Source organism: Ranitomeya variabilis, chromosome 2 (assembly GCF_051348905.1).
Source record: "Ranitomeya variabilis isolate aRanVar5 chromosome 2, aRanVar5.hap1, whole genome shotgun sequence".
Taxonomy (NCBI): Eukaryota; Metazoa; Chordata; class Amphibia; order Anura; family Dendrobatidae; genus Ranitomeya; species Ranitomeya variabilis.
In genome coordinates, this window is record NC_135233.1 from 936,130,493 (window position 1) to 936,144,327 (window position 13,835).

At 44.1% G+C, this 13,835-nt stretch overlaps 1 protein-coding gene across 1 annotated transcript in view; it reads right to left on the reverse strand.

The window, feature by feature from the left end:
• LOC143808244 (vomeronasal type-2 receptor 1-like) overlaps positions 1 to 13,835 on the reverse strand; it is a 327,061-nt gene that overhangs the window by 203,716 nt on the left and 109,510 nt on the right. Inside the window, exon 2 of the mRNA XM_077290698.1 lies at positions 2,000 to 2,291. Within this exon, the coding sequence (XP_077146813.1) occupies positions 2,000 to 2,291 (292 nt within the window). The remainder of the gene's footprint in view (positions 1 to 1,999; positions 2,292 to 13,835) is intronic.

Genomic DNA, 13,835 nt, shown 5'->3' on the forward strand with positions numbered 1-13,835 from the left:
TATAGAATTGTAATGTATCTGTGAAAAAAATGAATGCTAAATGGTGGCTCCGTATGGAATCCGATTTTTTTTTTGTGCACTCAGACTTGAATTAGTGAGTCTCGTCTGATGCACGGAAAAAAAAAGTGCATGCTGTGATTTTTGTCACATTTTTGTACATTTGGTCAGTAAAAAAAATCTCTCATCTGCACTGCCTGATTGAATACATTAGTCCTTGTGCTGTCCGTTTTTTCACAGACAGCACTAATATTGATAATATGCTGGTGTGAAGCTACCCTTGTAAAGAGCGTGCAACCAATAATACCAATGCCTATCCGATAGAGTTATATATGCTACACTATGTCTACTAGTCTTAGATCTTAGGTCACATGATCTGTGTGACACGTCCCTGTGCTGTCGACATTCTTCTCGGACAGCAAACTGACCCATAAAGGTTTATTGATCTATACACACAACAGTATTAAAAACGGGTCCAAGTCTCCAGACATGGATGAAACTAGAAATGCAGACTTACCTCAGTTTTCCATCCAAGTATTTTCCATTTTTAACTGATTCATTGCTAAGAGTCAATGGATAAAAAAGATCAATCTGTTTCAGTGAAAAAGGGAATGAAGAAAAAGCTGATGCAACTAAGACGCAACTAGGATTAAACTACCGTAAGATGTAGCTAGGATGACACCTGAGGAAATCATTCCCTTTCTCTCAGATGGCAACTCTCACCCAGATGTGTGAATGCAGACCTGCATATGAGAAATAGTGAGTTTCATTCAGAAAACTGATGATTTTTATTCAATTTACATTCATGTGCCATCCTTGCGTCTGTTTTTTCTGTCCATGTGATGTTCATGTCCAATCCATTTTCATTCAGCTACCTTAACATATGTACATGATCAAATCCAGTTTCCTCTGTTTATAGTAGAAACTAGAAATAGGCCCGATGCTATCGCATTGGGAGTGCGGTGAAATTAACATTGCGTTACCGCGCATGCGTGGGTAGAGCGGTTAGAGTGCGCAGTTGTGGCTGTTACTGCACGGGAATAGTCACTTGCGCAGGCACAGTTCGTGGTCTTGCAGCCACAAACTGGGCAAGTGACATACATGTCACCGCTATTCCCGCGCATGTGTAGTAATGACGCGGCTGTTATTGCGCCTGCATGGGAATAGCGCAGACGTGTGTGTCACTTGCGCAGGCGCAAGTAGCACTGCCGCAGTGCCTTATGGGATTTGGGGACAGCAGCCAGAAGTCCCAACTGGCAATTATATATGTAGATGTATCCATAAAAATCGGACTTTCTGGGTGGTATCCGTTTTTTTGTTTTTTTTTCTTACCCATAGACTTGAATGCTGAGTTTCATCCGAGACTTGGGAGAGAGTGCTGCATGCTGCCATTTTTTTCCCAACAGCACCAATGAATAACATGGGTCAGTGCACTGTCCGTGTGCTATCCTATCCTCGCCCTCCACAAATCCAGTCCACAAACAGATCCCATCGAGGTACATCCAAGGAATGCACAGACATCGTCATACAATACATATGGGCATCCAGTGTTGTATGCTATGCTTATTACATCCAAACAATGACATTAAGCATTTGGTGAAGCTTTTATAATGTATATAAACACACAATATGAGAGCTAATCTTTCACTCATTATAACATGTTCTTTCCTAAAACTCTGTACCTTGTCAGCATGGCAGAAGCTAGACCTGATCTATCTAGCCACGGTACTACCATAAATCATTACATTTTCTCACCACTCCTCTTTTTATGTATATTCTTTTTTGCAAACAACTTTATTCACAAATTCCTTACGTGAAGGAGATGATTCTTTCAACCAACATTGATCAATAAGCTTTAATATGGTCAGGAGCTGACAAGTCTTTCTTATATCCTGGGACACACACATATGGAGTTCACTGTACTGAAAATTTACATACTGAATTAATTAACAATATTTTAAAATTTTATATAATATACATATAAAGTCAATGAAGAATTTACCTGTGGAAAATAATAGAGCCCGAGTATTCTGGCAGTGGCAATGGACAAAGCTGATCCTCCTGCTCCAATCACAGCTGCTAATGGTGCTCCCGCACTGCAGCGGAAGTTTGGGTGGGTTTCATTCTGTCCAGTAAGAAATGATAAGGTGGCTTCAACAGATTTGGAGATAGTAAAGCATGTATCAAAAATTTGGTAACCTAAAGTAATGTTTGGTAGAATGTCTGTGCGTTTATTAATTTCATCAATAGCAAACATCATGGCTCTGGTCCAACGTAAAGCCCGAAAATTGAACCTGCATAAAAAAAATAAAAACGTATCTGTAACTAGTTACAATGGTAGAAAGCAAATTAAATTTTCAAGAACTTCAGACTGCAATAGATGCATTATGTTCTTCTGCTTCAAGAAAACCATAACTAAAACATTGAAAGTCTAAAGGATCAGTCCTCCATATTGGACTTTACTGTTACCATCCATATATTAGAATGAATTTGTTTTAGTCTTTTTCATCTGGCCTTAGTCACTTAGTAAGTAGCAGTTATATCCTTTAGTAAGAACTGTGCTCACTTTTTTCCATGATTGCCATTCTTATCAATATGTTCCTTTATGCATACATCATCTGTCAAATTCCATATACTGCTATAATAGATGAATGTGGATAAAATCCGCGCTGCTGCGACAAATGATGGTTATAAGATGTTCGGGTGATTTATTCAACGCGTTTCGAAGCACATGGCTTCTTCTTCAGGAAGTTTCCACAGAAAGATATCAGTTCTCTCATAATTGATTGGAAACAATCCTGGGGATAAAACCCTATTTGCGCTTTTTTTGTCTCCTACCTTTCTATACTAGTAAATTCCATATACTGTAACTGCCATAAAATGATATTGCTGTCATGCAAATATACAAAGTAGGTTTTAGATTTGTCACCTTTAAATTGAAATTGTCACCATGAAAATCCAGTCCAATATGCAGGTCCCATGCAAGGGGAGCTGAGCGGACTGATATATAGTTTTGTAAGAATATATTCACTACAACCTGTTTTAATCCTTTAAACCTCTGCTTTTTCTGGGACTTTCGGTCCAGTGGGCCGTCCTGTCAGTGACTGACAGCTATCTCTGTAAGCACACATATACAAAATAAAATGGCACTGATGAGACCGCCCATTAAGGAGGATTAAAGAATTAATGTCATGAGTGTGTCACGCCTACCTGAGAGATCTGGGGGTAGAACATCACTGCATATTGGGAATCGCAGATCTTCCCTTTAGCCTGGGTGTTTGGATCCCATATTAAATTAATTTGATTTTCTTTGGTGCTGAAGAGGTTAATGATTATTTCTACACTGGTCAGAAACATGCAGCTCCATTTCAGCTGCTCCTGATCTGGTCGTTATCTCTCCTTATAAAACCTGGCCAGACCCTCTCTGACCTGCTGGTGAAAGCTCTACTTCTTTGCTCTTAGGAGATGCTGTGCTGAATAAGAGTCTGTTGTTGCTATTGGGAATACATCTTCCTGTCCTCTAAAGCTAAATAGTTGAATTTTGGAGTTGGAGTTGTGGTGTTTTGTAGGTTGCTGTTATATGTGTGTATTTATCTCCTGTTCTCTTTTCGTATTTAGTTTATTCCTCCCTGTCCCTAGCCTCCTCCTCCTTATTATTGGTTAGTGCTTTTGTATTATAGCAGTTTTCTGTTATCCCTGTTTTGGTCTTTGTGTCTGGTTTACCTTTCATTTCTTTCCCATGCCTTATGGGGTGGGGGAGTGGACAGATTAGGGTTTTTACAGTGGTATAGTAAGGTCAGACACTTGGACTCTACCTTTTAAGAGTACCCCCAGAACAGGGATAGATAGGGTCCCAGCTCCAGGGACTGTTTGAGGCCCCTCTTCCTTACTGAAGACCATCACAGCATGGCAATTAAAACCCAAGTGATATCGAATCAATCTTTTCTCCTAAAATTATATATCAATCTTCTCAGCTTCTCCTACTCTATAACATGGTGCCTACAGATTAGACTGCATATTAATGGTGACAGGCTCCCTTCAACCCCTTAACGACCGCCGATACGCCTTTTAACGTTGGCAGTTAAGGGGCCTTATTCCTTAGTGCCCCTTTTTAACGGCGCTGAGAAATAAAGGTATAGCGGCCCTCAGCTTTGGAAAATCTCCGCTACTGGGGCTAGCTGAGACCCCAGAGAACATGATTCTGGTCGGTTTTTACCGTCCCCAGTTTTGTGATCATCGTTATTCACCGAATCACTTATTCTTTCCGCAACGTGTGAATCGGGATTTTGTAAAAATGCAATTCACTTGTATTGTGCTGTAAAGTGCTGCAGATTTGGTGTGTGGAACCTGTAATGTAAACTGGCTACAGACCCTGAAAGTGTGAACATGACCATCTAGGAAATATTACCCCCATACTATTACCGAAGTCCACTATACCAAGACCAATATGCCAATAATACCACATACAGGAAATAAATAATACTGATAATTATTACAAATCACTGTACTAACACTAATATTAGCCCAATACAATGACTGTATAGTGGAAGGTATTAGTATATACAGTGCAGGTAACTCCAGAGGCTCACCAATGATGTCTCTTGTTGAAGTAATTTATTTTCTCATTTTCTCTTTTCTCATTCATTATACCAACTTCTACCAGCAAGGACTCGACACTGCGACATGTAACAATCATTTCCACTTTTCCCTTACTATTCTACAGTGACAGTACCTCCCTTTTGTCCCACAGTATAGAAGGGATGTTCCCCTGTTTCCTCTATGCTTTAATAATGCTCATGTCCCTTTTGTACCCAAGTACAATAGAATTTCCCCCACCATAACACCCATACAGAAGTATTGTCAATCTAACATACCCCTTGCAGGTGTAACGATCTTCTTTGTGGCCCCGATATAATAGAAATATTCCCCTTTGTAGCTCCATACATTAATAATGTCTCCAAATATGGTTCCTATATAGTACTACGTCTCCCTATGTAGCCACCATACATTTATAATACAATCCTATGTGGCTCTCATGTAGTAACATTGCCCCTATAAGGCTCTGGCAAAAATTAAGAGACAACTGCAAAATTTTCAGTTTGTCTAATTTTTCTCTTTATAGGTATAATTTTGAGTAAAATGTAAATTGTTCTATTAGTTTATAAACTTCTGACAACATGTCTCCGAATTTCCAAGCAATAATTTTTGTATTTTTTACTGACAAAGAAAAATGGTCAAAATTAAAAAAACAAAACAGGGCTTTCAGACCACAAATAATGCAAAGAAAACAAGTTTATAATCATTTAGAAACAACAATACTAATGTTTTAGCTCAGGAAGAGTTCAAAAATCAATATTTTGTGGAATAACCATGATTTTTAATCACAGCTTTCATGTGTCTTGGCATGCTTTCCACTGGTCTTTCACACTGCTTCTGGCGCAAAAATTTAAGCAGTTCTTTGTTTGATGGCTTGTGACTATCCATCATCCTCTTGATTACATTCCAGGGATTTTCAATGGGGTCCAGGTCTAGAGATTGGGCTGCCCATGACAGGGTTTTGATGTGGTGGTCTCTTAATTTTTGCCTGAGCTGTATGTGGCACCTATCTAAAAGTAATAAATTCACTGTGCCACTGTGGTCTGCCCCCACAGTGCTCCTCGTACTATACTATATTCTACTCTAACCTCACTCCCACGCCAAATGGCTCTCTTTTCTTCCTCCTTCTCCTGACTGGCTCCCTTCCCTGCATTTATCGTACAGCAGTTAGCCTATCAGAGGCCCACAGCTTCAGAGTATGCCTATGATTCTAGAGCAGGGGTGGGGAATCTTTTTTCTGCAAAGGGCCATTTGGATATTTATATCATCCTTCAGGGGCCGTTCAAACTCCGCCCACAAAGTACATCCTGACTCTGGCACTGGTTTCAGGACATAATCTTTCATTGCATGCCCTTCAATGTTCAGTAGTGAACACTGTGTGCGTGTGCTAACAGAGCAAGAAGAAATTAATGAGCTTGTGGCAATCAAAATACAGCTTTTTGCCCAAGAGAATCTGCTTGAAGGCCTGATAAAAGGTCATTGAGGACCGTAACTGGCCCTGGGGCCTGAGGTTCCCCACCCCTGTTCTAGAGTAAGTGCAGGGCAGGGAGTCAATGGGTTGCTGCTCTGCAATAGTTTTTAACTGGAGGTACGTATGAGGATGCACTTGAAAAACAAGGCTGGCTCTGGCAAGCCCCCTCCCACACAGGCCTGTTAGCAGTCGCAACTCCTGTGACCGTGATTACTACCCCTCTGTGCAAGGCCTGATATAGATGTAAATGAGTGGAAGAGCTGTCTGCACCTTTTCTGAAAAATAGAAAAACATTTGTATGAATATGATGCAATGGCCTATTTTACCTGTTGTTTTATATATTTTCTGTGTTGCAACAATTAGGTAACCTGTAGACAGGGAGAAAGCGGTTGTCTGGCCTAAAATTAAATTCTGGAATCACTCCGTGTGACTGCAGACTTTTAAATCCCCCCAGCGTACCTGCTGGGCGCTGCAAGGATTCGCCGATTTTTGAGCTGTGAACAGTGGTGATGTATGCGATATGCATACTCCCGGCAGCTAGAAGGAGTAAGCTACAATGGTACCAGACTCTTTCACATATTTTCAAGGTTACTCCCTGATACTTAAGGGTTAAATGTATTTTGATGCATTTGTATATGCTAAAGGTATAATACCATTCTGGGGCAGAAGTTAGCTGGGACAGCATTAACTGAAGTGGCCAGCCCAGTTGGGAGGGGGAACTGAGTGTTAGTGACAGAGGTAGGAAGGGACCGTCAGTTAATCCGATAGCAGTAGTGAGTTCGCAGCAGTACTCTTGGCTGCTAGGGACAGCATGAGCCTAATATTCGGGGCAGTGGATTGCCGCAAATACCCTTCCGTGTGATTCTGTCTAATGGCCAAGGGCAACCACAAGATGGATGTTGGGGGTCAGGGACACACTCAGCTTGTGAAACTATAGGAAAAGATGGACTCAGACCACATGGGGCGGAAGATATTGCAATCTAGATATACTGCTAGAGGTGAGGAAGATCCCAAAGGGCTAGGAAAGCCAGAGAGGGGGATATGCTACCTATCCCGAGAACCAGAACTAAAGATGTATCCGGTACATGTGGGAAAGATGACAACCCGTTGGGCCTTATCCTTTGAACCTGCTTGTAAATACTGTACAGACTGCCATTCTCAAAGTAAAAGCTTGGTTTCTATTAACCATATTTCTCCTGGGTTATTTGCTGCCCTTGTTCGAGAAGAAGGATTCCTGGAGTCTGAAGAGGCCTGCAGGCCAAAAGTAAGTGGGAAGCACCACATACACAGCAGCACACCAGGACTGAGACACACTGTCTGTAGGCTGCCAGAGAGAGTCGGGATCAAAGCTCGCCCACGACTACCTTGCTGTTGTGAATTTGCTTTTTGCTCCCTCTAGTGGTTACTAGTTTTTTGACTCTGGTTTTTCTGTCATTCCTTTTATCCGCACCTGGGTCGTTAGTTAGGGGTGTTGCTATATAAGCTCCCTGGACCTTCAGTTCAATGCCTGGCAACGTAGTTATCAGAGCTAGTCTGCTGTGCTCTTGTCTACTGATCCTGGTTCCAGTTATATCAGCTAAGTCTGCCTTTTGCTTTTTGCTATTTGTTTTGGTTTTGTATTTTTGTCCAGCTTGTTCCAAATCTATATCCTGACCTTTGCTGGAAGCTCTAGGGAGCTGGTGTTCTCCCCCCGGACCGTTAGACGGTTCGGGGGTTCTTGAATTTCCAGTGTGGATTTTGATAGGGTTTTTGTTGACCATATAAGTTACCTTTCTTTATTCTGCTATCAGTAAGCGGGCCTCTCTGTGCTAAACCTGGTTCATTTCTGTGTTTGTCATTTCCTCTTACCTCACCGTCATTATTTGTGGGGGGCTTCTATCCAGCTTTGGGGTCCCCTTCTCTGGAGGCAAGAAAGGTCTTTGTTTTCCTCTACTAGGGGTAGCTAGATTCTCCGGCTGGCGCGTGTCATCTAGAATCAACGTAGGAATGATCCCCGGCTACTTCTAGTGTTGGCGTTAGGAGTAGATATATGGTCAAACCAGTTACCACTGCCCTATGAGCTGGATTTTTGTATTCTGCAGACTTCCACGTTCCTCTGAGACCCTCGCCATTGGGGTCATAACAGTTTGCCAGGCCAGTATTAAATGTTTAATGCATTGCAGAAGAGGGATTATAAGAAAGAAGATTCTGAGTTTTTTTTTTTTCTTCTTCCCCTTTACCTCAGAGTGGCTATGCTTGCTGCAGACATGAATGTCCAGACCTTGATTACAAGTGTGGACCAGCTGGCTACTCGTGTGCAGGGCATACAAGACTATGTTATCAGAAATCCTAGGTCAGAACCTAAAATACCGATTCCTGAACTGTTTTCCGGAGACAGGTTTAAGTTTAGGAATTTCGTGAATAATTGTAAATTGTTTTTGTCCCTGAGACCCTGTTCATCTGGAGATTCTGCTCAGCAAGTAAAAATTGTTATTTCGTTCTTACGGGGCGACCCTCAGGATTGGGCTTTTTCGCTGGCGCCAGGAGATCCGGCATTGGCTGATCTTGATGCGTTTTTTCTGGCGCTCGGTTTACTTTATGAGGAACCCAATCTTGAGATTCAGGCAGAAAAGGCCTTGCTGGCTATGTCTCAGGGGCAGGACGAGGCTGAAGTGTATTGCCAAAAATTTCGGAAATGGTCCGTGCTGACACATTGGAACGAGTGTGCACTGGCCGCTAATTTTAGAAATGGCCTTTCTGAAGCCATTAAGAATGTTATGGTGGGTTTTCCCATTCCCACAGGTCTGAATGATACTATGGCACTGGCTATTCAAATTGACCGGCGGTTGCGGGAGCGCAAAACCGCAAATTCCCTCATGGTGTTGTCTGAACAGACACCTAATTCGGTGCAATGTGATAGAAAAACCGCAAATTCCCTCATGGTGTTGTCTGAACAGACACCTGATTTAATGCAATGTGATAGAATCCTGACTAGAAATGAGCGGAAAATTCATAGACGCCGGAATGGCTTGTGCTACTACTGTGGTGATTCTACACATGTTATCTCAGCATGCTCTAAACGTATAGCTAAGGTTGTTAGTCCTGTCACCGTGGGTAATTTGCAACCTAAATTTATTCTGTCTGTAACTTTGATTTGCTCACTGTCATCTTATCCTGTCATGGCGTTTGTAGATTCAGGTGCTGCCCTGAGTCTCATGGATCTCTCATTTGCTAAGCGCTGTGGTTTTACTCTTGAACCATTAGAAAATCCTATTCCTCTTAGGGGTATTGATGCTACACCATTGGCAGCAAATAAACCGCAGTATTGGACACAGGTTACCATGTGCATGATTCCTGAACACCGCGAGGTGATACGTTTCCTGGTTTTACATAAAATGCATGATTTGGTTGTTTTAGGGCTGCCATGGTTACAGACCCATAATCCAGTCCTGGACTGGAAGGCTATGTCAGTCTCAAGTTGGGGCTGTCGTGGTATTCATGAGGATTCCCTGCCTGTGTCTATTGCTTCTTCTACGCCTTCGGAAGTTCCGGAGTATTTGTCTGATTATCAGGATGTCTTCAGTGAGTCTGAGTCCAGTGCACTGCCTCCTCATAGGGACTGTGACTGTGCTATAGATTTGATCCCAGGCAGTAAATTTCCTAAGGGAAGACTGTTTAATCTGTCGGTACCTGAACATACCGCTATGCGTTCATATATCAAGGAGTCTCTGGAGAAAGGACATATTCGTCCGTCTTCTTCCCCTCTTGGTGCGGGATTCTTTTTTGTGGCAAAAAAGGACGGATCTTTGAGACCTTGTATTGATTATCGGCTTTTAAATAAGATCACTGTCAAATTTCAGTATCCTTTACCGCTGTTGTCTGACTTGTTTGCCCGGATTAAGGGTGCCAAGTGGTTCACCAAGATAGACCTTCGTGGTGCGTACAACCTTGTGCGCATTAAGCAAGGTGATGAATGGAAAACCGCATTCAATACGCCCGAAGGTCATTTTGAGTACTTGGTGATGCCTTTTGGGCTCTCCAATGCGCCTTCAGTTTTTCAGTCCTTTATGCATGACATTTTCCGGAAGTATCTGGATAAATTTTTGATTGTTTATCTGGATGATATTTTGGTTTTTTCTGATAATTGGGATTCGCATGTGGAGCAGGTCAGGTTGGTCTTTAAAATTTTGCGTGAAAATTCTTTGTTTGTCAAGGGCTCAAAGTGTCTCTTTGGTGTACAGAAGGTTCCCTTTTTGGGGTTCATTTTTTCCCCTTCTGCTGTGGAGATGGACCCAGTCAAGGTCCGAGCTATTCTTGATTGGACTCAGCCCTCGTCAGTTAAGAGTCTTCAGAAGTTCTTGGGCTTCGCTAACTTCTACCGTCGTTTTATCGCTAATTTTTCTAGCATTGTGAAACCTTTGACGGATATGACCAAGAAGGGCTCCGATGTAGCTAACTGGGCTCCTGCTGCCGTGGAGGCTTTCCAGGAGTTGAAACGCCGGTTTACTTCGGCGCCTGTTTTGTGCCAGCCTGACGTCTCACTTCCCTTTCAGGTTGAGGTGGATGCTTCGGAGATTGGGGCAGGGGCCGTTTTGTCGCAGAGAGGCCCTGGTTGCTCTGTTATGAAACCTTGTGCCTTTTTCTCTAGGAAGTTTTCGCCTGCCGAGCGAAATTATGATGTGGGCAATCGGGAGTTGTTGGCCATGAAATGGGCATTTGAGGAGTGGCGTCATTGGCTCGAGGGTGCTAAGCATCGTGTGGTGGTCTTGACTGATCACAAAAATCTGATGTATCTCGAGTCTGCTAAACGCCTTAATCCGAGACAGGCCCGCTGGTCATTGTTTTTCTCCCGCTTTGATTTTGTTGTCTCGTATTTACCAGGTTCAAAGAATGTGAAGGCCGATGCTCTTTCTAGGAGCTTTGTGCCTGATGCTCCTGGAGTCGCTGATCCTGTTGGTATTCTTAAAGATGGAGTTATCTTGTCAGCTATTTCTCCGGATCTGCGACGTGTGTTGCAGAGATTTCAGGCTGATAGGCCTGAGTCTTGTCCACCTGACAGACTGTTTGTCCCGGATAAGTGGACCAGCAGAGTCATTTCCGAGGTTCATTCCTCGGTGTTGGCAGGTCACCCGGGAATTTTTGGCACCAGAGATCTGGTGGCCAGGTCCTTTTGGTGGCCTTCCTTGTCAAGGGATGTGCGGTCATTTGTGCAGTCCTGTGGGACTTGTGCTCGAGCTAAGCCTTGCTGTTCTCGTGCCAGCGGTTTGCTCTTGCCTTTGCCTGTCCCGAAGAGACCTTGGACACATATCTCCATGGATTTCATTTCTGATCTTCCGCTATCTCAGGGCATGTCCGTTATCTGGGTGATATGTGATCGTTTCTCCAAGATGGTCCATTTGGTTCCTTTGCCTAAGCTGCCTTCATCTTCCGATCTGGTTCCTGTGTTTTTCCAGAACGTGGTTCGTTTGCACGGCATCCCTGAGAATATTGTGTCAGACAGAGGATCCCAGTTCGTTTCCAGGTTCTGGCGATCCTTTTGTAGTAGGATGGGCATTGATTTGTCGTTTTCGTCTGCTTTCCATCCTCAGACTAATGGACAGACGGAGCGAACCAATCAGACTTTGGAGGCTTATTTGAGGTGTTTTGTCTCTGCTGATCAGGACGATTGGGTGACATTCTTGCCGTTGGCTGAGTTTGCCCTTAATAATCGGGCTAGTTCCGCCACCTTGGTTTCGCCTTTTTTCTGCAACTCTGGTTTCCATCCTCGCTTTTCTTCGGGTCATGTGGAGCCTTCTGACTGTCCTGGGGTGGATTCTGTGGTGGATAGGTTGCAGCAGATCTGGAATCATGTGGTGGACAACTTGAAGTTGTCACAGGAGAAGGCTCAGCGCTTTGCCAACCGCCGCCGCGGTGTGGGTCCCCGACTACGCGTTGGGGATTTGGTGTGGCTTTCTTCCCGCTTTGTTCCTATGAAGGTCTCCTCTCCCAAATTTAAACCTCGTTTTATTGGGCCTTACAAGATATTGGAAATCCTTAATCCTGTATCTTTTCGTCTGGATCTTCCTGTGTCGTTTGCTATTCACAATGTATTTCATAGGTCCTTGTTGCGGCGGTACATTGTGCCTGTAGTTCCTTCTGCTGAGCCTCCTGCTCCGGTGTTGGTGGAGGGCGAGTTGGAGTACGTGGTGGAGAAGATCTTGGATTCTCGCCTCTCCAGGCGGAGGCTTCAGTACCTGGTCAAGTGGAAGGGCTATGGTCAGGAGGATAATTCCTGGGTGGTCGCCTCTGATGTTCATGCGGCCGATTTGGTTCGTGCCTTTCATGCCGCTCATCCTGATCGCCCTGGTGGTCGTGGTGAGGGTTCGGTGACCCCTCACTAAGGGGGGGGTACTGTTGTGAATTTGCTTTTTGCTCCCTCTAGTGGTTACTAGTTTTTTGACTCTGGTTTTTCTGTCATTCCTTTTATCCGCACCTGGGTCGTTAGTTAGGGGTGTTGCTATATAAGCTCCCTGGACCTTCAGTTCAATGCCTGGCAACGTAGTTATCAGAGCTAGTCTGCTGTGCTCTTGTCTACTGATCCTGGTTCCAGTTATATCAGCTAAGTCTGCCTTTTGCTTTTTGCTATTTGTTTTGGTTTTGTATTTTTGTCCAGCTTGTTCCAAATCTATATCCTGACCTTTGCTGGAAGCTCTAGGGAGCTGGTGTTCTCCCCCCGGACCGTTAGACGGTTCGGGGGTTCTTGAATTTCCAGTGTGGATTTTGATAGGGTTTTTGTTGACCATATAAGTTACCTTTCTTTATTCTGCTATCAGTAAGCGGGCCTCTCTGTGCTAAACCTGGTTCATTTCTGTGTTTGTCATTTCCTCTTACCTCACCGTCATTATTTGTGGGGGGCTTCTATCCAGCTTTGGGGTCCCCTTCTCTGGAGGCAAGAAAGGTCTTTGTTTTCCTCTACTAGGGGTAGCTAGATTCTCCGGCTGGCGCGTGTCATCTAGAATCAACGTAGGAATGATCCCCGGCTACTTCTAGTGTTGGCGTTAGGAGTAGATATATGGTCAAACCAGTTACCACTGCCCTATGAGCTGGATTTTTGTATTCTGCAGACTTCCACGTTCCTCTGAGACCCTCGCCATTGGGGTCATAACACTTGCTTGAGCATCTTACATTTGGCGTAGTCGGCAGGATGTGACTACTGCACAAAGAAAGCGAGGAAGATATGGCATATGGCATAGATGGAAGGGCGCTGGAATACATGCGGTCCAAGATGGCAGCCCGAAGCATGGATTCCAAGATGGCGACGGTGAAGAGAAGAAACACTGCCTATTGTTGGCATGGACGGCACCCAAAAGCGCGAAAAGATGCTCAGCCCCCACCAGTGACTGCCCGAAGAAGGATGGGTCCAGTGAAAAAGGGCCTGCCCAGAATAGGAGATATGTTCTGGAGGAAGACATGGCGCAGCTTGAGATGTGGCCCACTGTGTGAGAAAATGCATTGGAAGGCGGCACGGCTGAAGGCAGAGTCGCTGAGAGTAAAGTGTGACCCGGCGGTCACATCAAAGGTTCGGCCCAGGAAGAAAACGAGTCAAGCGTGCAGGAAATGCTCAATCGGAATGCGTTTGGCACCATTTTCCCTGTGTCAAGTGAGAGGTGAGACATGCTGCAAGATACTCTCACTGAAAATGGCTTCTGACCCCATGCTGTGAGTGAGCTGTATCTCAGTCTGGAGGGCGCCAGTGATGAGGAGATGGAGGAGTTTATTACCCCCAAGGCCGCTGCTGGAAGCCTGTGTACAG